This window comes from Schistocerca cancellata, chromosome 12, assembly GCF_023864275.1.
Source record: "Schistocerca cancellata isolate TAMUIC-IGC-003103 chromosome 12, iqSchCanc2.1, whole genome shotgun sequence".
NCBI classification, from domain to species: domain Eukaryota; kingdom Metazoa; phylum Arthropoda; class Insecta; order Orthoptera; family Acrididae; genus Schistocerca; species Schistocerca cancellata.
In genome coordinates, this window is record NC_064637.1 from 168,165,769 (window position 1) to 168,189,023 (window position 23,255).

The window sequence follows — 23,255 nt, forward strand, 5'->3', positions numbered from 1 at the left end:
AAGTGAGCAATGCGGAAGTACTGCGTAGATCCGGGGCGGATAGAGAACTGACGGGGACGATTAAAACGAGAAAGACGTCGTACCTGGGGCACATTATGCCATTAATTCTAGAAGGCAGAATAAAAGGAAAGTGCCCACTAGGTAGAAAGAAGCAATCTCGGTCACAGAATATCGAGACACGAAGTGGCACCGACCACTCTGAAGAACCGGTTCGAAAAGTGAGGGAACGCCACCTGTGAGCAGCCGACACACTATAACTGTACGTCACCGAGAAGAAAAGAAGAATTTCCTTCAACACTCTCGGTCTGTAACGCGACTCTAGCCTACTCACTGTGCCCCTCCGATTCCAGTAATCGCACAGATTTTGTCTAGTGTGCTCGTGAACAACTCCCCAAACTATCTGCAACGTGCTCAGCTAACCTTTCCTTCCCCCTCCTTTTTAGATGCAGGCCACGATTAGTGTATCCCCATTTCACAATGGCAGCAACAGGCACGGCTCAGATATGACAGTCAACAGCAATTCACTCAGCTCTAAGTCACTGGAAAAACCTTGACAAACTCCACATGAGTGTGTGCTGTTGCAGATTCTATTTCCTCCAGATCACCTCTGTCAGTTGTCAGCCACGCTGTTTCCTGCTCCTCTTATTACGAGTGCCTTATCCTCACCGTAACACTTCTGCACGAGGCCCCTACCTCCTTTGTCACCCGGCTCAGCTCAGTTCTAGGTTTCACGACACTCGTGGCACGGTATTCTACGCCCAGCTTTTCCTGTAGCAATTGGCCTACACCTCTCCTGTGACTGCTTCCCAGTAACGAGACCCTTTTCTTTCTACGTGCATTTTCTACCGTCCCAGCATTAAAGTCGTTCCTACGAGTCCGTTGCACTGTATTGAGCTCAAAAACTGGCCGAGGCTCTTCCCTTATTTTAGACGAGAGGTCAAACTGATTGCTAACTAGAATTTGGAATGTGATTCTGCAGTTTTCTCCTTTTGCCTATTACTTGTCACTTTTTCTCAGCTTCCATTCTCTTCTTCCCCCTTCAACCCACCTAACTCAAAATATGCCATTTATAATTCTATCTCACAAATCTCTCTTTTCAGTTCCACAACTTTCTCGTGTCGACTACGTAATCTACACCGTCACGGAAGAGCCTTGTCTGACACATTTTAGCTTCTCCGCTGCATTCTCACTAGTGAAATATCGAGCCACGGTTCCGATACTTCTCCCGTGCCTCAATCTACGACGACATCCACATTTGTCGTGCACCACACTACACTTACAATACACTAAAAAACAGAATGACACACTTAAAGTCTGATAAAGTAACCGTCAGTAAAAATTTATCTATCGGTGAATCGTGCAGCTAACTTCCACGTGGCAGGCAGATGTACAGTAACACAATCACAGTTTGTCAAATGTAGCCAGTACGAGAAACAAAGTGAATGAAAACTGTAGAAGCACGATATTTTCTATCACCACTCTTAAACTGACATTATGTACAGTACCGTAATGGATCCATAACAACACAATTAGACGGCAAGCATAAGTTAACGTTAGTTTATAAAAACCCCACTGTTATCCACTGAACGTCAGTTTTACACAAAAAAATGAAAACTCTAAGAAGCACGATATTTATTACATCAGTACTGAAAAGACGCAATCCAGAAATTACAGACAGCACTGCACTGTATTCAAAACAACTCTTAACGCTCTGCCGCTACTGTTGTTTAATACCAAGTGAGAGAGGAGAATAAAAAGAGAGGGACACGGGAGAAAAGAAGGACAGGTAAAGGAAAAGAACACGGACATGGTAAGCAAGAAAGGGAGATGAGAGAATGAGAGAAATGGGATGGGTTCAATGGGGTGAGAGAGAGAGAGAGAGAGAGAGAGAAAAGCACCATGTAGTACAGCCCCTTAACAGCAAGGCCCATCCCCATCACTTCTCAGCTCAAAGGAAAGGAATTCTAGTTCTACTGCTGTAAGCAGCCGATGATTTACGGCTTGCAGATATTCTAGAAAAGTCACGTTTTGCATCGCAGGCGGTGCAGACAGCAGCCGCACCCACCTGCAGCCTGTCGGCGAGCTGCTCGCAGAGGCCGCGTGCGGCGGTCAGCTCCGCCGCCAGCTTGACGGAGACCTCTGCGGCGCGCCTCTCCGACTCGGCCGCGCGTCGCTCCGCCTCCTCCAGCCTCTCCCTGAGCCGGGCCGCATCCTCCGCATCGCGGCCGCCCGCCCCCGCCCCCGCCCCCGCCCGGCACGCCGACAGCTCCCGCTGCAGGGACTCGGCCCGCTGCCGTGCGGCACCGCACTCCGCTACAGCTCGCGCCGACTCTCCCCTCAGCCTCTCCACCTGCACCGTCAAATTTCGAGTTTGTAAATTAATCACATTTGCAGTACAAATGGTATCGAAGCTATTTTTCACTGCCAAAAGTCATAAAGGTGCCATTTCCGGTGCACCAAAATCTTCCAGAATTAATTTTCACTCTACAAACGGGTGCACGGTATTTTAAAATTTCCCGTCAAATTAACTGTGTGTCGAATCGGAACCCAGACCCGAGGCATACGTGTTACAGTATTTTTCCCTGAGAAAATATACTACAATTGTAAAACTGATCAGTTCCGTATCACAGTGAGAGGACACACTTACGGTTCGTGAAATGTGCCACTACTAGTTAGTCGTTAGACTAACATTATAACCTACCAGACAGACACACTCGAGTTAAGAGTTAAAACAATCGTGTAATCGTACAGTATTAAAATACAGTCGGTGGTGGAGCAGACTTTATAATTAAAAAAAGAGACACCGAGAATTTGTGTACGGCAAAGTGAAGTTGTACCGGATATCTGGCAGACCTGCTAAATTTTGACAGTGTACGGTCAGACAAAAGTTTTAACTGTAGCCCAAATATACTTACGTGATAAGAGATACTGCACAACTGCTGCAGACGTGAAAGTGTGCAGAAAAAAAATAAAATTATATTTTAATTTGAACAATGACAGTCAGTTCAACAGTTTTTTATGGTTCAGAAAATTTGTGTCAGGTGCTAAAGCCACTGCATCTACGAAATTGGAATTTTAGTTTTGAAAATCGTATTCATCTTACGTAATGCAAGAGGGGGTATTAGGTCAGTGCAGAACACCTGCATCACACCGGTTTCGGGGACTCCAAATTGCCGGAAAGCCGTAAAATTTACCTTCAATTTTTGGAGTGCCCCAATACCACGAAATTCAAAAACCGATAAATAAACTCGTTTAATAACTGGAAGGTATACTAGATTCCATCGAGCAATCATTTTAGCACTTTATAAAATTAACGAGACAATGAAGAGTCGTCAGTTTGCTAATAGAGTAATGTGTGGATGGAAAAAATTGTAGAAGAGCAGCAGAGTTTGACTGAAGGCAGGAGGTCAGAATGGTGCAGATTCCAGCAGTTACGCAGACGTGAAGGGGCAAGGCTCGCACCGGGTGGTCTGGCACGGAGAGCTGCACCAGACTGGACAACAACGCGATAGACGTCAAAGGGTTAGATATTTGACAACGATAATGGCAAAAAGAAAGATAGGCAGGCAAAATAAATGAAAACCTCATCTCGAACGAGGCAGCGAATAATGTGAACAGAAACAGAGACAGTAAATACCGAATGCAGTAACACTCCAGAAGCGACGAGAAGATCGAACCTCGAACCCCGAACCTCTGGACTCGCGCGGCTTCCCTCGGGGTACTTCTGTGCTGCAGCCTCGCTGCCGGCAAACTGCACCTCACGCTCGCTCCGCGTCTGTTCTCATAGCTGGCACAGTCGAACACCGCAGTGCCAGAGTGACTTCGGTGCGGCTAGCTTGGGTCCGAGTTTTGGGATGCGTGGCGACAGTCAGGGCGCGAAATGCGAACCAGCTCGGTACCGTGGACAAGTGGGGTTCTCAGTGGGTGGTGACGGTACGGGTCAGATGCACCCATTTCACTGTCTCCGGGTCATGTCGGTGAGCGGTGAGGTGGCGGCGTAAAAGTGCCTGCTGTCCACTTCTGCACTGGCCACGAGTTCAGACGGCCGAAATGCTCGTTCGAACCGACGGGTATACGATCGAATTGTGTATCTGAATCCTCCTGGTGATAAATGCTCACTTGTGTAACCTAGTCGTGCAGCTGATTCTGGAGGCAACTGTGCCCCCCCACCCCGGGTTTTTTTGTTATTGGAAAAAAGGTTTTGGATGCCAGTTATATTGGTGAAAATATTGGTTTCACTCAATGTTAACAATGAGAAAAACAAACACATATTTATAACGAGCCACTACATCACATCGTAAGATCACCGATTACTTGGTGATTACTGAAGGAACTGCTGCCTGACAAACGTTCAAAATTTAAAAAAGTATTCTAATAAGTAAGAAAATAATTCGTATCAGATTGATTTTTCTTCCTGGCAAAGTTTCAGTTTGCAAAGCTTGGAACAAATTCTTTTACACTCTCCTCCTTGTTGTAAATGTTATTTTCTCAATAATATCATGCAAATTCAACTCATTCAGAATATTTTCATTTCTAATTAGTTCCCATCCGGTGCAACCTTTACTCTCATCAAGAATTTCATCTGGAGTGCTTATATTTTGCTATCATCTTTCTTTATATTTATCCAATTCCCACTCACATTTAGCAGTAATGATAGCGCCACAGTTTTAAAAAAATTGTTTTGTTTTGTTTTGGGTTTTGAAGTTGAGAGTTCTGTTTACTGTTTTGTATATTTCTTGAGATTTCTGGAGCTTATCTATGTAATGACCATAATGATAATTTTACTTACATCCCCAATATTTAAAATCTGTCACCTGCTCAATTATTTCAGTGCTAATTACTATCATCGACAATACTGGGCATTTACCTTGAAAGGCTGTAATGTTTGTCTTTTTCTCAACGCACACTAATTGTACAGGAACGAATGAGGTATTGTTAAAAAACAGAACAAAAGAGCTGTCAGGAAATGAGCTTTCAGAGAGCAACACCTTCATGGGAAAAACACACACACACACACACACACACACACACACACACTTGCGTTTTGTCTGTTGTATATTTCCTACAAAGGCTTTGTTGGCAGAAAGCTCCCTTTCTGGCAGTCTTTCTGTTGTCCCAATCTGCTACTCAGCATCTCCACAATATGGTGAGTAGCAACTATCCTTTTCACAATATTGTTACATTCCATCCGGGATTTTTCATTGTTTGATTTTGCATCATTAGAAACATTTTTTAACTGGCTTCTGACATTGAATAGTGATTTTGCACTAGCTTCATACTTGTATTTTGTGAAGAGACTCCCTTTTCATATTATCTTATTACAAATACCATTTTATTTGTTTTAAAGTACCTATTACCTGGATAACACGCATACAGCAGCGTCACAGATAAAAACTGCGATCACTGCGGTAGTTCACTATCTCTGCCTGTTGTACAAGTTGACTTTTCTAAATGAGTAAATTTCCTGAAAATACAAACCTACTTGTCACTGAATGTCAAACTGCGAGTTACCTATTGCTACTACAGCCTAACGCGATTTCCGTATTTGAATTTTGTTCAAAATTACGTGCGTCGAAATGCATATACCGGAACATTTCATAAATTCGGGAAAATTGTTTCGAGTCATTCGGTTCATTTTTAAGAAAGTATTTGCTTCATTCTTACGAGTACCCTCACCCCTACGGCTACAGTTATTCCACATACTGTCTGTATCGGAAACTATAAAAATTAGAAAGTTTCGTACAGGTTCCCCGTATTTTACGAGTTTATTTTGTAAAAACTGTTTAACACTACACAGAAAGACACGCGATTCGAAATGCAAAGAATAACAAAAGAATGTGCGTAGGAATTTCAGCTAAACTCGGTACAATAGCATTTACTATACAGAAAAACGATCGTCAGAAGAGACACGCGGCATCTGCGAGGTACGAGGGGGTAGGCAGTGACCCGGGAACGTCCGAAACCGTCCGCCACAGGCCCGAGACCCGGAGGCCCCAGTTAACTGGCGACCGTCCAGACGACAAGTCGCCTGTCTTCCAGAGCAGAGCAGGAGTGCGAGGTAAGAGTAAGCGTCCAGCCGGCGGCAGGTGGCCGCAGCCCTCACCTCCGCCTCCAGAGCAGCCGCGCGCCTCCCCGCCTCCCGCCGCTCCTCCGAGCGCGCCTCGGATGCCGGCTGCCCCTCCTCGCGCTTCACTTCTTCCTGCGACTGCGACGCGTCTTTCAGCCTCTGCTTGTACTGAACTATTTCCGCTTCCAGGGACTCTCTCTTTTCTGGTATGGACAAAAATGAATAGAAACAATAATGAAGTAAAGATATTTTGAAAGCAGAAGAAACACAGACAGTGAGATGTATTTATCTATACTAATAATATAACTGTAAAAACCAGAGTGATTTTGTGTGTGTGTGTGTTTGTGTAAATGGGGGGGGGGGGGGGGGGGGAGATGACAGAGCGAGAGAGAGAGAGAGAGAGAGAGAGAGAGAGAGAGAGAGAGAGAGAGAGAGAGAGAACAAACTACTCTAAAAATTACTAGGATGGGTTTCCGTGGGGTTTCCACATGTAACTTGAGAGCAGCTTGAGGCAATGTACAGGCTTCATTTCATCAAAATCATATCACAGAAAAAAAGAGATACTGTAATTTAAAGTTTTACGAATCTGCTCAGCTTAGCACACTAGATGTTTACAAGGTGTAGAAGTTTGAAACCGTAATTTGGTTGCCATAATCATACATCTGTTGAAACTGATAAACAATATTATATTCAAAATAATCTCCATTGCGATTTATACATTTCTCCCACCTCTCCAGCAGGCTACGAATGCCACAGCAAAAAAACAGTTCTTCTTTTGAAGCGAACCAGTCAGTGAGCCATTTTGATACATTTTCGTACGATCTGAAGTGTCGTTCAGTGTGAGTGTGTCCCACTGGTGCAAACGGACGATAATCGGGTGGAGCCGAGTCTGGAGAACGAGCCGTGTGCCGTAGTATTTCCCAACTGAACACCTCGATCGTTTCCCTAACCCGTTTCGCCGTATGTGATGGCACGTTATTGTGGAGCGATACAACTCTCTGTCACCTTTTTCCATATTCCGGTCATTTTTCACACAATGCACTATTTAAACCGATCGTCTGCTGTCGGTAGCGATCGGTGTTAACGGTTTCACCAGGTTTTGGCATCTTACAATATGAGACACCCTTCTCGTTCCACCAAACACTGAGTACTGTCTCCTTCCCGAAGCGATTCGGTCTCGCAGTGGTTGTCGACGGTTTGCCCAGATTCACCTACAATTTACAACACTTAGGAATTTCAAAATATATCCATTTTTCGTCACCTGGCACTATTCGACGGAGAAACGACTTTCTGTCCACAAATTGTAGTTCGTACGCACAAAATTCGACACGTTTACGGGTTCGAAACAGATACCGACGTACAAAAGTGAGGTTTCCGCGTGTCGACATTTGTCATCAGCTGTTACGGGAAGCAGATGGCACTGCAGATGCAGTCTCACGGGCCTTACACTGATGGCAAGCACAATCTATAGGGAAATTCCAGTTTCATACTTCTGCATCTGGTACCTCAGTGGCGGCGTAGTACACTAGAGAACCTTTAGACGGCGCTGTCAGGTTTTTTTTTCTCGACGGAGATCTATTTTCGGGAATTTCCACCAGTGATGGAATTGCGCACCACAATCTTATCTTTACGAAAGCAAACGAACAATGAACTTACTCGGGTACGATCATACAGATTTATTGATTTTGCTTTGTGTATTAAAAATGTCACAAAATTGCTTTCCTTCTTTCGATAGATTTTATTTATAGTTGACTCCTCAGTTACGAAAAGCATATTTACTGACAAAGTTTCCATTCGTTTGTAACGATTCCGGTACAGAACCCTAAAATGCCACAGTACACAAAGGCCCTTCTTTAACTTTCGGTGTGAGGTACGGGTGTACAGCTAGTGCATAATGTACACTATCTGATGTAAACTATTTGGAAACCACTACGTAATACAGAATCGACCATTAGATGTAACGAGAGACAGACCTGCCAGTATAAAAGGAGGCGTGGAAGTACTGTATTGACAGAGGTGAAGTAACAGCAGAATGAGTCACTCAGGGAAGGTCAGTGAATTTGAACACGAACCGGTCATCGGATCTCACTAGAGTAACGAGGGCACCATGGACAGTTTGTCGTTCGAAAGCTGCCCGAGTCAACTGTCGGCGATGTGACCGTCGAGTACAAATCTGGAGGTAGGAAGCGAGGCAGACATCGTCTACTGACAGGTAGGGACCGTACTGCATTGTGAACAGTGATTGTAAAAAAACTGTACAAAATCGGTGGAAAGCACTATTAGCGATTTGCTACGAGCTACCGGCAATCCAGCTAGCACAACAACGTCGTGACTTAAAAAGAATGGGGTGCAGAGCGGCTCCGCACGAGTCGCACACTTCTGTAGTCGGAGGTCACTGGGGAACAGAGTGACACCGCAGGACCGTGGAAAACTGGAAACGAACGGTTCGGGCACCGATGACGGTACGATCTGAAGCAGTTTCGTGGAAGTGTTTGAGTTTGGAAAATCCCTGGAGTAATTTACCTGCCACTGCGTGTAGAGTCAGCAGTGAAGTGGTTAGGGTGGGGTCCCCTTTCTGTACTTAAGAAAATGCTACACGTGGAAGGATACGAATAGTGAGAGGAGACGGAAAGCCATTTAAAGAAAGATAGGATCGGGAGGAGACGGACGGGAGATGGGGGAACGGGAGCAGACGGACACACAGACTGCGAAGCTAATGTAGTAGCGTCCAGACACTCCACAGCACCGTGTACTGCGTACAGTAGAGGAACAGCTCGGAGACGGCGACCGAAGTACCGGCGTGACGGTACACCCTGTTGTAGAGGAGTGTCTACGAGACAGAGGTTTGCGGACGGTACTGTTCCCGAAACGGACCGGCCGGTCCAGAGTCCCGAACCGAACCGGACACGGCACGTTCGGGAGAGTCGGAATGTCGACTTCGCTCCGGACCGCTGCTGTCGACGTCGTCACCTTTTCCCGATTCGGCTCTCGAGAAAGAGGGTGCCGCCGTTCCTCCGCAGACGTTCGTACACCTCGCCGAAACCCCGAGGCGGAGTGCGAAGTGTCGCACAGGCTGCCGGTCGACGCGGCCCGCACACTCACCTGCCAGCTGCGCGAGCTCCCTCTGCAGCGAGGCGTCGCGCCCGCGGCTCTCCCGCAGCTCCGCCTGCCGCCGGCACAGCTCCTCCGTCAGGCCCTCCGTGCGGCCCTCCAGGAACGACGCCCGCTGCCGCAGGGCCTCGCACGAGGCACAGCCGTCGCCCTGCGGGACAAAACGTGTACCTCACTCGTCTCCTTCCTCCTAATCAAATACGGGTGAGAACATTTCTGAGGTAACGTAAGACAGGTTACGGTGATTTAATTTCTATTTGAGTACTCTCAATTGCTCAGTCTGCGATTAGGTAAAATCTGTGCTCGACAGACAGCTTTATTCCGTTCACGTCGAGGAGACGTGCGAGGCGACATTCTCGAGGGAAAGAGGAGAGAAAAAAAAAATAAATTTTAGCGATGTAGGGTTCGTTACAGCCTGCAGAAAGAAGGAAATGCAATTTCTGTACGGTAAGTGTATCGGCTGACAGCAAAAATATTTTTTTTAAATAAGTAGATTGAGAAGAGGCAGAGGAAAATGTTCATTACGTTGACGAGTGTACGTAAAATTTAAGTTCGAATTTTCTGGCCGATTAAAATTGTGTGCCGTACACGGACAAAAATCCGGAGCCTCTTCCCGACCGAGCTACACGGACGGGACCGACGAGACCTGCCCTCGTGGCTCTGTCTCTCCTACAACTTCTCTCCTACCTCCCGAGTTCTCCTACACACACTTCCAGAATCGCACTCCCGGAAGGAAGGATCCGGGGGAGAAATGACTCGGGTGTGAGTACCTGGCACAGGTCTCGAGTCACACCCGCACAGCTACGTCAGCAGGACTCGTGGGCTCGAGTTCTGTCATTCTGCTAAGTTTCCACCTGCCGGGAAGTTTTCGAACGGCATATACATTTCGGCACGGTCGACAATTGTCACAGAAAACTGAACTTCTTCCCAGGGTACATCGGCCAATAGGGACTGTCGGACTAAAGAATGCCGTCCGCGCCAGGAGAGGTGTGACTGAGGTACGAGTGGCATGTCCTGAGGACCCGACCCGATTGGGCGATTACAGAACAGCCGATGAGGTTCCGACCGTGTGTGTGTGTGTGTGTGTGTGTGTGTGTGTGTGTGTGTGTGTGTGTGTGTGTGTGTGTGAGCGTAGAGGACGGGCGACACCCCCAGGTGTTGTGGTGAAAACTGTTCTGCACCAATATACCGCCAAAACTGCATTCACACACGCTTCCACCCACATAAGTAATTCTTTTCGTAACATATGTTACTGCAGTGCTTGTGGACTGTTACAAAAATGTTAGCAAATATCATTCTATTTTTACATTGCTGTTTATAATATCTGCAAAATAAAGAGCTCTCTCCCTTTTTTGTGAACACTATAAATCTGAATCAGTATTGAGAGTGTGTAGACGTACGAATGTTGACCCAATTTATGACTGGATCCCATTTACTGTAATTGTGGCCGATCGAAGTGTGGAGGTAACACTTGCCCTCGGAAACAGTTTAGCATCGGCCGTTCCACCCGGTGGACAGTTCCCCCGCCCCCCCCCCCCCCTCCCCCCCCCCCCCCCCCCCTCCTCAGCCAACTTCCGTGACCCCTTTCCTTTTCCTGCATCTGCTGATCATAATTGTAATAATGTACTGTTTTTCTGAGACATTAATTACTTCACTAAACACATCTATACTACTAAACAACCAATCTTGGGTGCAGTTGCAGCTGCCGGTTTCCTACGTAATGGACCCCGAAGGCAACGACAATGAGATATTTTAATATTTTATATAATTATGGACCTCGTATAAAAAATTAATCTGGAGGTAGCATAACTCACAGCACTGACTACAATCGTTCAGCATTTGAGAATCAGAGCATTTAGCAAATTCCGTCAAACATTGCACAGTAATTTCCAACCTTTTAAAAACTTCTCTCCCGCAACTACAAAAAGATTATCAATTCCTAGTTTTGTTGCTCGTGCAGTGAAACTTCACATCGGGAATGACATTTTAATTTATTATTTCTTTACTATTGCCTCTTTTCCAGGAAATTTTGCAGACAGTATCAGTAGGTACTACAGAATGTATCTTAAAAATTATATCACCGTGCGACACACGATTCTTTAAAGAATCTGGGGTTGTGGGTTTACGTGCCAGAGCTACGCAGCATCTCCATATCCACACGACGTGCGATAGGCGGCATCTGGCTTATTTTCACAGGAGGTCGGCACCACAATTACGAGGAATGCTCAGAACATTTTGACCTCGGTCACCTCAGAAAAACCAGTTACACGACAAATGTTTTGCCCATTTGCTCAGACACCTCTGCGGACCGAGTGCACAACGAAATTCCTGTGCCGCAGTACGCCATTAGAGGATACGGCACAGTGACGAGGTAGTGTACCATGTGGTGACCAGTTCTCGGCCACGACGGAACTGTGTCACGTGCGCGAGATTACTAGTCACTTCCCCTAGCGACGTGCTGAAGTACTTCAATGTTTGGCAGAACTGCGAACGTGTCCCTGTGACTGTACAAAAAACTGACTGATTAACTAAGTTGCTTTTCAAAGGTGACATTTAAGACTTTACAAATAACCTTCACGTATTCAGAAATGCCCAATAAAATTTGTCACACGACAAACTGTCGACAGCATCGGTTGTAGGGACTCTCGACAGTGATGGAGCCGACAGCAACAGGTCCACTAGAGCAGTTACTCGTCACCAGCTAACGTATCGATCTGTCACACAGACACACAGAGATAGCAATACTGACCTCTGCTCAATTTCAAACAGAGACACTCTCGGCAATGCCGATGGAGAACAGAGCACTCAGTTTTCAGTGATAGGGTCTATTTTCAGGGAGAAAACACCGAGAGATCGTGCTAATAGTGTTTGAGGCTACAGATCAAAGAAAAAGCTCCTCAAACAGAGAAATAATCCCACGCGAAAGAGATACCGAATGCTTATGGAGTGGAAGTGGGCCGACACTCGATACGAGACAGACGGCGAGTGGGAACGACATTCGGAGGTTTTTCGCTGAGTAATGCAGCCCTCACGTGCTCGGGGTGACGACCGTTTTAGAATATGACAGAAGAAAGGGAAGGCTGCAGCTCACACGTTACCCACCCCGGGAACCGGAGACGGCAATGGGCTCGCCGTGGCCTGCACCGACACGGAGCAAGTCTCCGGCCGCTTCCTGTCCTCGGCCGCCACCGCCGCTATCGCAGCTTCCTTGGCTGTAAAAAAGAGAAAAAACATTGTGTTAAGCTAAAAAGTGCCAACCTTCTCTCTCCTCCTCCAGTCCCAAACACGCACAAAGAGGGAGGGTTAGGGTTGTTTTGCGGGAGGAGACCAAACAGTGAGGTCATCGATCTCATCAGATTAGGGAGGGATGGGGAAGAAAGTTGGCTGTGTCCTTTCCATAGGAACCATCCCGGCATTTGCCTGGAGTGATTTAGGGAAATCAGGGAAAACCTAAATCATGATGGCAGGACACAGGATTGAACCGTTCTCCTCCCGAATGTGAGTCCAGTGTGTTAACCACTGTGCCACATCAGTCGGTCGAATAGGAAGGCGGAGGCAGAGGGGAAGGCGGAGGCAGAGGGGAAGGCGGAGGCAGAGGGGAAGGCATAGAGGGTGAGGGTGAGGGTGAGGGTGAGGTGAGAGAGTGGGGGATGAGTATGAGTAGGGGTACAGGGAGAAAAGATGAACACTGGAGGGGATGGAAAGGGGAGGTAATGGGAGGGTGAGAGGTAAGTGAGTGAGTGGGAGTGGGTGAATGCGTGGGGGAGAGGGGGAGCGTGTGAGACAGGGAGTGGGGACAGGAGACCAAGAGCTGGGGTGGGGGTGAGGGAGAAGTGGGGGTGCGGTGGGAGGGAATGGGCATGTGGGGGATGGGGAGGGGATGGGTTGTGAAAGGGCGGGGACCTGAAGGTCGTGGGGTTCTAGGCGGGGCTGAGGGGCCAAGTGCCGGGGGCAGAGAGAGCCGAGGGAGTGTGATGGGTGGTGAAGGTACGGGGACAACAGGCGTGGGGGTGACAGCTGGCAGGTGCTTGAGGCGGTGGGGATGCAAGGGCGTGAGGAAGAGGCAGACAGGCACAGGAAGAGGGGCACATGAGGGCAGGAAGGGAGCCGCAGGGAGGGGGGCGTAGGGAAGGGTTGCAGGGAGGGGGCACAGGGAGGGGCGCAGGGAGGGGGGAGCAGGAAGGGAGGCGCTGGAAGGGAGGAGCGGGAGAGAGGACTGGGAGGGGGGCGCAGGAAGGGGGGTGCAAGTAGAGAGGCGGAGGCAGAGGGGGAGGGAGTGTGTGAGGCAGAGGGGCGGGCAGAGGTGGAGGCAGAGGGGGAGGCAGAAGCTTGTAGCAGATGGGAGGTAGAGGTGGAAAGTAGAGGTAGAGGGGGAAGGGGGAGGCAGAAGGGGAAGGGGGAGGCAGAGGGGGAAGGGGAGGCAGAGGGGGAAGGGGGAGGCAGACGGGGAAGGGGAGGCAGAGGGGGAAGGGGGAGGCAGAGGGGGAAGGGGGAGGCAGAGTGGGGAAGGGGGAGGCAGAGGGGGAAGGGGGAGGCAGAGGGGGAATGGGGAGGCAGAGGGGGAAGGGGGTGGCAGAGGGAAAGGGGGAGGGAGAGGGAAAGGGGGAGGCAGAGGGGGAAGGGGGCGGCAGAGGGGGAAGGGGGCGGCAGAGGGGGAAGGGGGCGGCAGAGGGGGAGGGGGGGCGGCAGAGGGGGAAGGGGGAGGAAGAAGTGGAAGGGGGAGGAAGAAACGGAAGGGGGTGGTAGAGGGGCCGGTGAAGGTAGAGGGGGAATGGGATGGTAGAGGGGGGGAGGGATGGGAGGTGGAGAGGAAGCGGTGTGGAGTGGGAGACGCTGGGGAGGAGAGGGGGAGGGAGGGAGGTTGTGGATAGGGGGAGGGGGTGGGGAGGAGTGGGAGAGGGGGGATGAGGGATAAAGAGGGAAGGGAGAGGGGGGAAGGGGGGAGGTAGAGAGAGAGGGAGGGAGAGGGGGGAAGGGGGGAGGGAGAGAGAGAGAGAGAGAGAGAGAGAGAGACGGAGGGGGAGGTGGCAGGGCATGGGAATGGGAGAGGCGGCGTGTGCAGTAGTGACAAGAGGGTAACGGTGGGGGCGGGGGTGGTTGCGATGCAAGGGGGAGGGGGAAGCAGGAGGGGAAGGGGGAGGGAGAGTGAGGGGGAGGGGGAGCAAAGGGAGGGGGCGGGGGAGTGGGAGCAAGGGGAGGGGGTGGGCGATGGGGAGCGGCAGGCGGTTGGGGAGATGGAGGGTGAGTGGGGCAGGGATGGGGATGGGAAAGGTGCCAGGGCATTGGAGCAGAAGTGGGAGGGGGAGGGGGAGGGATAGTGGGAGGGGAGCCCAGGAAGGTGGAATGGGGAGGGATTGGGGGAGGGGGCCCCAGGATGTTGGATTGGGGAGTGAGAGGGGGTGGTGGAATGGGGAGGGAGAGTGGGAGGGAGGAGGGGGCGTCGTAGGAGTTAAGTGTTCACACCAGGCCTTTACAAATGTCTGCTTGTGTCTGTGTATGTGCGGATGGATATGTGTGTGTGTGTGTGTGTGCGCGCGCGAGTGTATAACTGTCCTTTTTTTCCCCCTAAGGTAAGTCTTTCCGCTCCCGGGATTGGAATGACTCCTTACCCTCTCCCTTAAAACCCACATCCTTTCGTCTTTCCCTCTCCTTCCCTCTTTCCTGATGAAACAACCGTTTGTTGCGAAAGCTTGAATTTTGTGTGTATGTTTGTGTTTGTGTGTATATCGACCTGCCAGCACTTTCTTTTGGTAAGTCACATCATCTTTGTTTTTAGATATATTTTTTCCACTTGGAATGTTTCCCTCTATTATATAAATAACATAATTCCATTCACATAAGGCTGTCTTAGAAAGCTGACAGGCTACGAGGCAAATTAAAACAATTATCTTTGTCTAGAGCATTATTTCGTATCGTATGAGACAGGGTTTCAACAGTTTGCACACTTCTGCAGATACAGGTGAGGACGAGGGTTGTCAAATGTCGAATTAACAGAAATAAAAGTGACTCGTGGAGATAATTGTTTTAATTTATCTTGCAGTTTGTGTACGGCTCTCCACAGTCACCACAGAAAACAGAGCGCACGAGCTACAAATTAAATTTACCGAGCTGTTAAGTACACACCGAGCACAGTTTGTGTGATGCTCTGTTTCAATGTTAATGGAACGTATCCGAAGCGTTTTATCTGGTCTTACTTTTATGTACCTCCCTTTTCTGTTTGCTAATGCTTTGCACTTTAAACACAGATCTAATGACAGAGATAAATAGATGTAGATATCCAAATGTTTTATAAGGCGGAAGTACAATAACATTTGTCAGTAACCGAGGCAAGCTGCAGCTGATCTACAAGTATCTGTCTCGACAAAATCTATCGAGAATCCTCTTCGACACCAATATTTTAAATCGAACTGGGAGTAAAATTATCTTTTAAATATGAAGGTAACTAAAAAAGAAATGCACTACATTAAAAAAAAAATAACTAATTGTTTTTCCTTATTTTTGAGATATTTATAATACGTTGATACATTCTCGATAGGCGAAATGTCATTTTTCTTTTGACAGCCTTACGGGACTGTGGAACTGAGGCTCGCATACGTACACAATAGAAAACGAGATCGGCTCGTGGACATTTTGCTTCCACGTGTAAAAATACTGTTATTTATTGTAGGAACTCCTGGTGTAGTTTACCTCAGTTGCAAATATAGATTCTGTGTATAACAGCAGCCCACTTACTGATCACATTAACAACTTCAGTTCCTATGATTTCTTTGTTGTTGTTTCTTATTTTTCCAGTATTCCCTCATTTTCTCTCCACGAAGTCTCTTCCTTTCTTCTACATCTACATCTACATCCATACTCCGCAAGCCACCTGACGGTGTGTGGCGGAGGGTACCTTGAGTACCTCTATCGGTTCTCCCTTCTATTCCAGTCTCGTATTGTTCGTGGAAAGAAGGATTGTCGGTATGCCTCTGTGTGGGCTCTAATCTCTCTGATTTTATCCTCATGGTCTCTTCGCGAGATATACGTAGGAGGGAGCAATATACTGCTCGACTCTTCGGTGAAGGTATGTTCTCGAAACTTTGACAAAAGCCCGTACCGAGCTACTGAGCGTCTCTCCTGCAGAGTCTTCCACTGGAGTTTATCTATCATCTCCGTAACGCTTTCGCGATTACTGAATGATCCTGTAACGAAGCGCGCTGCTCTCCGTTGGATCTTCTCTATATCTTCTATCAACCCTATCTGGTACGGATCCCACACTGCTGAGCAGTATTCGAGCAGTGGGCGAACAAGCGTACTGTAACCTACTTCCTTTGTTTTCGGATTGCATTTCCTTAGGATTCTTCCAATGAATCTCAGTCTGGCATCTGCTTTACCGACGCTCAACATTATATGATCATTCCATTTTAAATCACTCCTAATGCGTACTCCCAGATAATTTATGGTATTAACTGCTTACAGTTGCTGACCTGCTATTTTGTAGCTAAATGATAAAGGATCTATCTTTCTGTGTATTCGCAGCACATTACACTTGTCTATATTGAGATTCAATTGCCATTCCCTGCACCATGCGTCAATTCGTTGCAGATCCTCCTGCATTTCAGTACAATTTTCCATTGTTACAACCTCTCGATACACCACAGCATCATCTGCAAAAAGCCTCAGTGAACTTCCGATGTCATCCACCAGGTCATTTATGTATATTGTGAATAGCAACGGTCCTATGACACTCCCCTGCGGCACACCTGAAATCACTCTTACTTCGGAGGACTTCTCTCCATTGAGAATGACATGCTGCGTCCTGTTATCTAGGAACTCCTCAATCCAATCACACAATTGGTCTGATAGTCCATACGCTCTTACTTTGTTCATTAAACGACTGTGGGGAACTGTATCGAACGCCTTGCGGAAGTCAAGAAACACGGCATCTACCTGTGAACCCGTGTCTATGGCCCTCTGAGTCTCGTGGACGAATAGCGCGAGCTGGGTTTGACATGACCGTCTTTTTCGAAACCCATGCTGATTCCTACAGAGTAGATTTCTAGTCTCCAGAAAAGTCATTATACTCTAACACAATACGTGTTCCAAAAATCTACAACTGATCGACGTTAGAGATATAGGTCTATAGTTCTGTACATCTGTTCGACGTCCCTTCTTGAAAACGGGGATGACCTGTGCCCTTTTCCAATCCTTTGGAACGCTACGCTCTTCTAGAGACCTACGGTACACCGCTGCAAGAAGGGGGGCAAGTTCCTTCGCGTACTCTGTGTAAAATTGAACTGGTATCCCATCAGGTCCAGAGGCCTTTCCTCTTTTGAGCGATTTTAATTGTTTCTCTATCCCTCTATCGTCTATTTCGATATCTACCATTCTGTCCATGTTGTTCCCGATTTTTTATTTCTTCTGCTTTGAAAACCTTCCAAACTTAGTATTTTATTTTTAAAATGGTTTCTTTCTGCTATTTCTGATTGTTTGATGTTGTTTCTTTCTAGATCTTCCCCTACTTCTGTAATCCGTGCTATTGTCAATTTCTTCTTCCACAAATATAGGAGTATTTGTTTTGTTAGTCTATTTCCATCCATTCGGTAGAGGTGTCTGAATAAGGTTAATCTTTGTTTGGCCATTACTTCACATTTCTTCTCTATATTTTTGTAGATCTCCTTATTACTTCTTATTTTCCAATCATCTGCAGTTTTTATTGCACCCATTATTTTTCTAATAATCCTTCTTTCCACTACCCCTAGTCTGTCCATCTTATAGTTCATCATTAGACATTCAGATCCGTATAAACATTCTGGTTGTACCACTGTGGTGTAGTGTTTCAGTTTTGTTTTTCTAGATGTACATTTCTTGTTGTAAATATTTTTGGTCAAACCATATCCTCTTTCCATTTTGTTAATTCTTACATCTATTGCAGATTTTTCTAGTCAATTCTGTTGTATAGTACTTCCAAGATATTTAAATTTATTTACTTGCTCTATTTTACCTATTTGTGTTCCTACGATTTTGGTGGGCTTTTTACATTTGTCATGAATTTTGTTTTTTCAGCTGAAATATTGAGACCAGTTCTGTTTGCAGTTTTTTCCAGAAGGTTCATCTGAATAATTGCTTCTGTCAGGTTTTCTGAAAGTTTTGCCAAATCTTCCACAAAAGCCAAGCAGTTTACCTTGATTCCATTTGTTTTCCTTCCCAGAGTTATTGGTTCAATTTTGTGATTTTTTTAGCTCTGAATTCCAGATCCTTACAATTTTTCTAGAACACAATTAAACAGTAAAGGCGATAAGCCTTCACCTTGTCTAACACCAGTTTTTATTTCAAATGGCTGAAACACTTCTCCCATAAATTTGCTAATTTTTATTTAACACCACATTCTCTAATGACCTTATCTATTATTTCTCTGTCTATACAATCAAACGCTTTCTCGAAATCAATAAATGACACTATTATTGGTTTGCCGGTTAACATTCTATGGTCAGTTATTGACTTTCAGTTAAAAATTTGTTCTGCACAGTATCTTCCCTTTCGTAAACCACCCTGATATTCTCCCAGTTGTTTATCTAAAGTATCTACCACTCTGTTCAGGAGAATTTCTGATAATATTTTGTATGCCACTGGAAGAAGTGACACTCCTCTGTAATTACTGACATTTTGTTTGTCTCCCTTTTTATGTAGCGGGTGAATTAATGCAGTTTTTCATTCAACTGGAATCTTTTCAGTTTTCCTATTATTATTATTATTATTATTATTATTATTATTTTCTTTCACTTAACCCAAAATATAATTGGAAAATCCAGTCACACGAGTGGAAGAAAAATACTGCAATAATGTTCAACAAGTGAAAGAAGATTACTGGAGATGTTTCACTGTTGTCGAACTCACAACAGGTAAAATTATAATTAATGACAAAAGACGGTTCAGCGTTGGTCTTTGAAGTAGAAATCTTTATTTCTGTAGCAAATCGGTTTCAATCACCGCTTGACCACCATCAGTGCTGAAGATAAAACAAGAATAAATTGATCAGACTGCACTACAACATACTACATTTGCCCAACTGTATAAGGAATAACATACAGATGAGATCGTTTGCATCAACATATCTAGTATTAAGGCCCTGTGGACTCACAAATACAAGCTGTAAAACTGCACTATCTGCACATGTCAATGAAGAGTACGTGTCAGACCAAAAGTACAAAATCAACTGGGCCAGCTGCTTACCTGTGCAGCTACGATCATCGCCGACATCAGACGTAACAGCGCCCTCTTTAATGATCGTTATTAAAAAAACCTTTTATTAATGGAGATGGAAGATATAAGCAATATAATATTTAATCCACGCACACATATTGAACATAAATGTAAAAATCTGTAGAATTAATAGTGAAATCATAAAACTAACAACGCTCACACCTTCTGGCATACGTTGCAGTAACCACGTCCCAACATATGTCGTACAGCACGAACCCTACTACAAGATAGCACAGCAGCCATGCACGTAATGCTGATATAATTCCAGCAAAACCTAAAGAACTAAGTCACACTGTCGTGCCCTTCGACATTAAGTTTTTTATACTCGTCCAATTCCAAATGCCTACCGTGTAAAAATTTTTAAGAAACCAAATTACACACGCATCATTATTCATATTTAGGTAGTGTGACTGTACCGTACCATCTGGCAATAATTTTGAAACTCGTACGTTTTCGAGTGACGTATAAAAACCGTGTACAATGCTATCTGCAACTTTTTTTTAACCGGCATAGAAAATTTTCATAATCGTATTTAGATAAAGTGACATTATCATCATATATTGCCATCACGTGCTCTCGGCATTTGAATCTGGAGAACGATTCCTCCTTTTACTGAAATTCAGACAGTCCACAATATCACATTACAGTTTGGTGTTAAGAAAGGTCTCATATCTAAACAGAAATGAAACAAAGAGTAACAGTGCACAAACACTGCAAACAAATTTTGTTCTCATACGGTCTTCTGCTGTAGTGGTACGATATAAGGGAAACTACGTAAATCTTATTGCCCGTCCACTGCACAGACGGGTCTCATTTTTTGTAGTCGGTACTAGAAGTGATAGAAAGCAATCCCAAAAGTGAGTGCCAGTGCTTTTCACCGACGTCTGCCCGTCGAGCAGCGTACACCTGGCCGACTTTCTACGACACTATATATCTCCACCTCCTCGAGGAGATCGTGATATCTCCCTTTCCATCCCTCGCAACAATTTTAATTACGATGTCACGGGCAGTACTTACAATGTCACGGGCAGTATCGATCGAGTGTGCCGGTCTGCCCGACACGAGAGGCGTGCCGGGCGAGACTTGAAGTAAGGTTCCGGAAGCCGTTCACCTCGCGATCTGACATAACAATTGAAATAAAAAATGAGACCCGTCTGAACAGTGGACGGGCAATAAGGTTTACGCAGCTCCCCTTATATCGTACCACTACAGCAGAAGACCGTATCGGAAAAAAATTTGTTTGCGAGGGCTGTGCACCATTACACTCCGTTTCCTTTAAGTTTACTTATGAGACATTTTGTAAAACCGAACTGTAATGAGATATTGTAGATTAAAGTCTCAATTTCAGTAAAAGTAGGAATCGTTCTCCAGATTCAAATGCCGAGAGCACGTGATGGCAATATATGATGTTAATGTCACTTTATCTAAATACGATTATGAAAATTTTCTATGCTGGTTAAAAAAAAGTTGCAGATAGCGTTGTACACGTTTATATCGACGTGGTTTTTATACGTCACTCAAAAACGTACGAGTTTCAAAATTAATGCCAGACGGTACGGTACATTCACTCTACCTAAATGTCAATGATGACGAATTTATAATTTGGTTTTTTAAAAATTTTTACACGGTGTTGCGTATTTTTATACCTAAATTGTATGTAACACATTGTCTGTCATAAAGGCATTTGGAATTGTACGAGTATAAAAAATTTAATGTCAAAGGGCACAACAGTGTAACCTAGTTCTTTGGGTTTTGTTGGACAGCTACGCGTTCGGCCACTAGCGAGTGTTCCGTCCTAAGTTTCTATCCCAGCTGCCGCGTTTCGATCGAGGTGGGTGCCGTGAAATAGTGCCTTCACTGTTGCAGCTTCAAATACGGGACAGCCATACATGCGTTTTCAACCACTGTCCCGTATTGTCAGCTAGGCAGTGCTCCGGAAAATGGACGACTGTAGTGGTCCCTAGCTGACATTGAATGTAGCAGCCCAGAAACTGAAGAGAAGGATGCAACAACATTTCATCGGAGACCGAAAGTGATAACCGTCCATCAGACAACTGACGAGTACTCGCCAACAAAACGAGATAAATACGTCTACTGTGCTCCGGTAGGCTCTTCGGAGATTTCTGTTTGAGGGAAACGAACGTGAAATACATTGTGTTACTTCGTATCTGTACAAAACTAAAAAAGGCTAAGTGTCAGAATACACTGATCAAAGTCCAGTGCACAAGTATATTCACGAAATTTGTAATTCATTATTTTGAGCTTTCAAAGTTATCTTTATACGGCTATATGTAGTAAAGTCATTCGTTACGGGATGCTTCTCGTTAATAAAAAACAGTATTTTCTGGAACACAATTTGTAAAAAATAAAAATCAATACGTTACAGGGTTAACACTGAATTATTTACAGAATCTGAAATGGAATTAGTAGCAACAAACACCTACATTCGTTACAGACCTACCAATTCCAATTTTACAAATCCCGTCAGATTTGTTATACCTCCGAGTTAGTTTTTACTTTCACAGAGAAGATGCAAAGCACAGAGCTCGTGTGTGATGCCGGCACCTCGCGGTCCGTTCTCTCCGTACCACCTCTCGCCCCTGTGCTGCCGACGTGCCGCGAGTCGGCGGACGGAGCTCGTTTCCTCCGCTCTGCAAATATCGGTTTGTTGCAGGATTCTCAAACATATTCTCAGTTCGAATATAATGAATTTCCTCGAGACAGATTAGTTGCTGTCCGTGCATCAGCACGGCTTTAGAAAGCATCGCTCCTGCGAAACGCAACTCGCCCTTTTTTCACACGATATCTTGCGAACCGTGGATGAAGGGTATCAGACGGATGCCGTATTCCTTGACTTTCCGAAAGCGTTTGACTCGGTGCCCCACTGCAGACTCCTAACTGAGGTACGAGCATATGGGATTGGTTCCCAAGTATGTGAGTGGCTCGAAGACTTCTTAAGTAATAGAACCCAGTACGTTGTCCTCGCTAGTGAGTGTTCATCGGAAGTGAGGGTATCATCTGGAGTGCCCCAGGGAAGTGTGGGAGGTCCACTGTTGTTTTCTATCTACATAAACGATCTTTTGGATAGGGTGGATAGCAATGTGCGGCTGTTTGCTGATGATGCTGTGGTGTACGGGAAGGTGTCGTCGTCGAGTGACTGTAGGAGGATACGAGATGACTTGGACAGGATTTGTGACTGGTGTAAAGAATGGCAGCTAACTCTAAATATAGATAAAGGTAAATTAATGCACACGAATAGGAAAAAGAATCCCGTAATGTTTGAATATTCCATTAGTAGTGTAGCGCTTGACACAGTCACGTCGATTAAATATTTGGGCGTAACATTGCAGAGCGATATGAAGTGGGACAAGCATGTAACGGCAGTTGTGGGGAAGGCGGATAGTCGTCTTCAGTTTACTGGTAGAATTTTGGAAAGATGTGGTTCATCTGTAAAGGAGACCGCTTATAAAACACTAATACGACCTATTCTCGAGTACTGTTCGAGCGTCGGGATCCCTATCAGGTCGGATTGAGGGAGTACATAGAAGCAATTCAGAGTCGGGCTGCTAGATTTGTTCCTGGTAGGTTTGATCGTCACACGAGTGTTACGGAAATGCTTCAGGAACTCGGGTGGGGGTCTCTAGAGGAAAGGAGGCATTCTTTTCGTGAATCGCTACTGAGGAAATTTAGAGAACCAGCATTTTAGGCTGACTGCAGTACAATTTTACTGCCGCCAACTCACATTTCGCGGAAAGGCCACAAACATAAGATAAGAGAGGTTAGGGCCCGTACAGAAGCATATAGGCAGTCATTTTTCCCTCGTTCTGTTTGGGAG

The 23,255-nt window shown here is 45.9% G+C and overlaps 1 protein-coding gene across 1 annotated transcript in view; it reads right to left on the bottom strand.

Annotated features, from left to right (window-relative positions):
* Positions 1-23,255, bottom strand: part of LOC126109687 (plectin-like) — a 247,037-nt gene that overhangs the window by 90,599 nt on the left and 133,183 nt on the right. Inside the window, exons 14-17 of the mRNA XM_049914737.1 lie at positions 12,281-12,390; positions 9,170-9,329; positions 6,104-6,270; positions 2,066-2,350 (exon numbers count right to left, since the gene is read on the bottom strand). Of these exons, the coding sequence (XP_049770694.1) occupies positions 2,066-2,350; positions 6,104-6,270; positions 9,170-9,329; positions 12,281-12,390 (722 nt within the window). The remainder of the gene's footprint in view (positions 1-2,065; positions 2,351-6,103; positions 6,271-9,169; positions 9,330-12,280; positions 12,391-23,255) is intronic.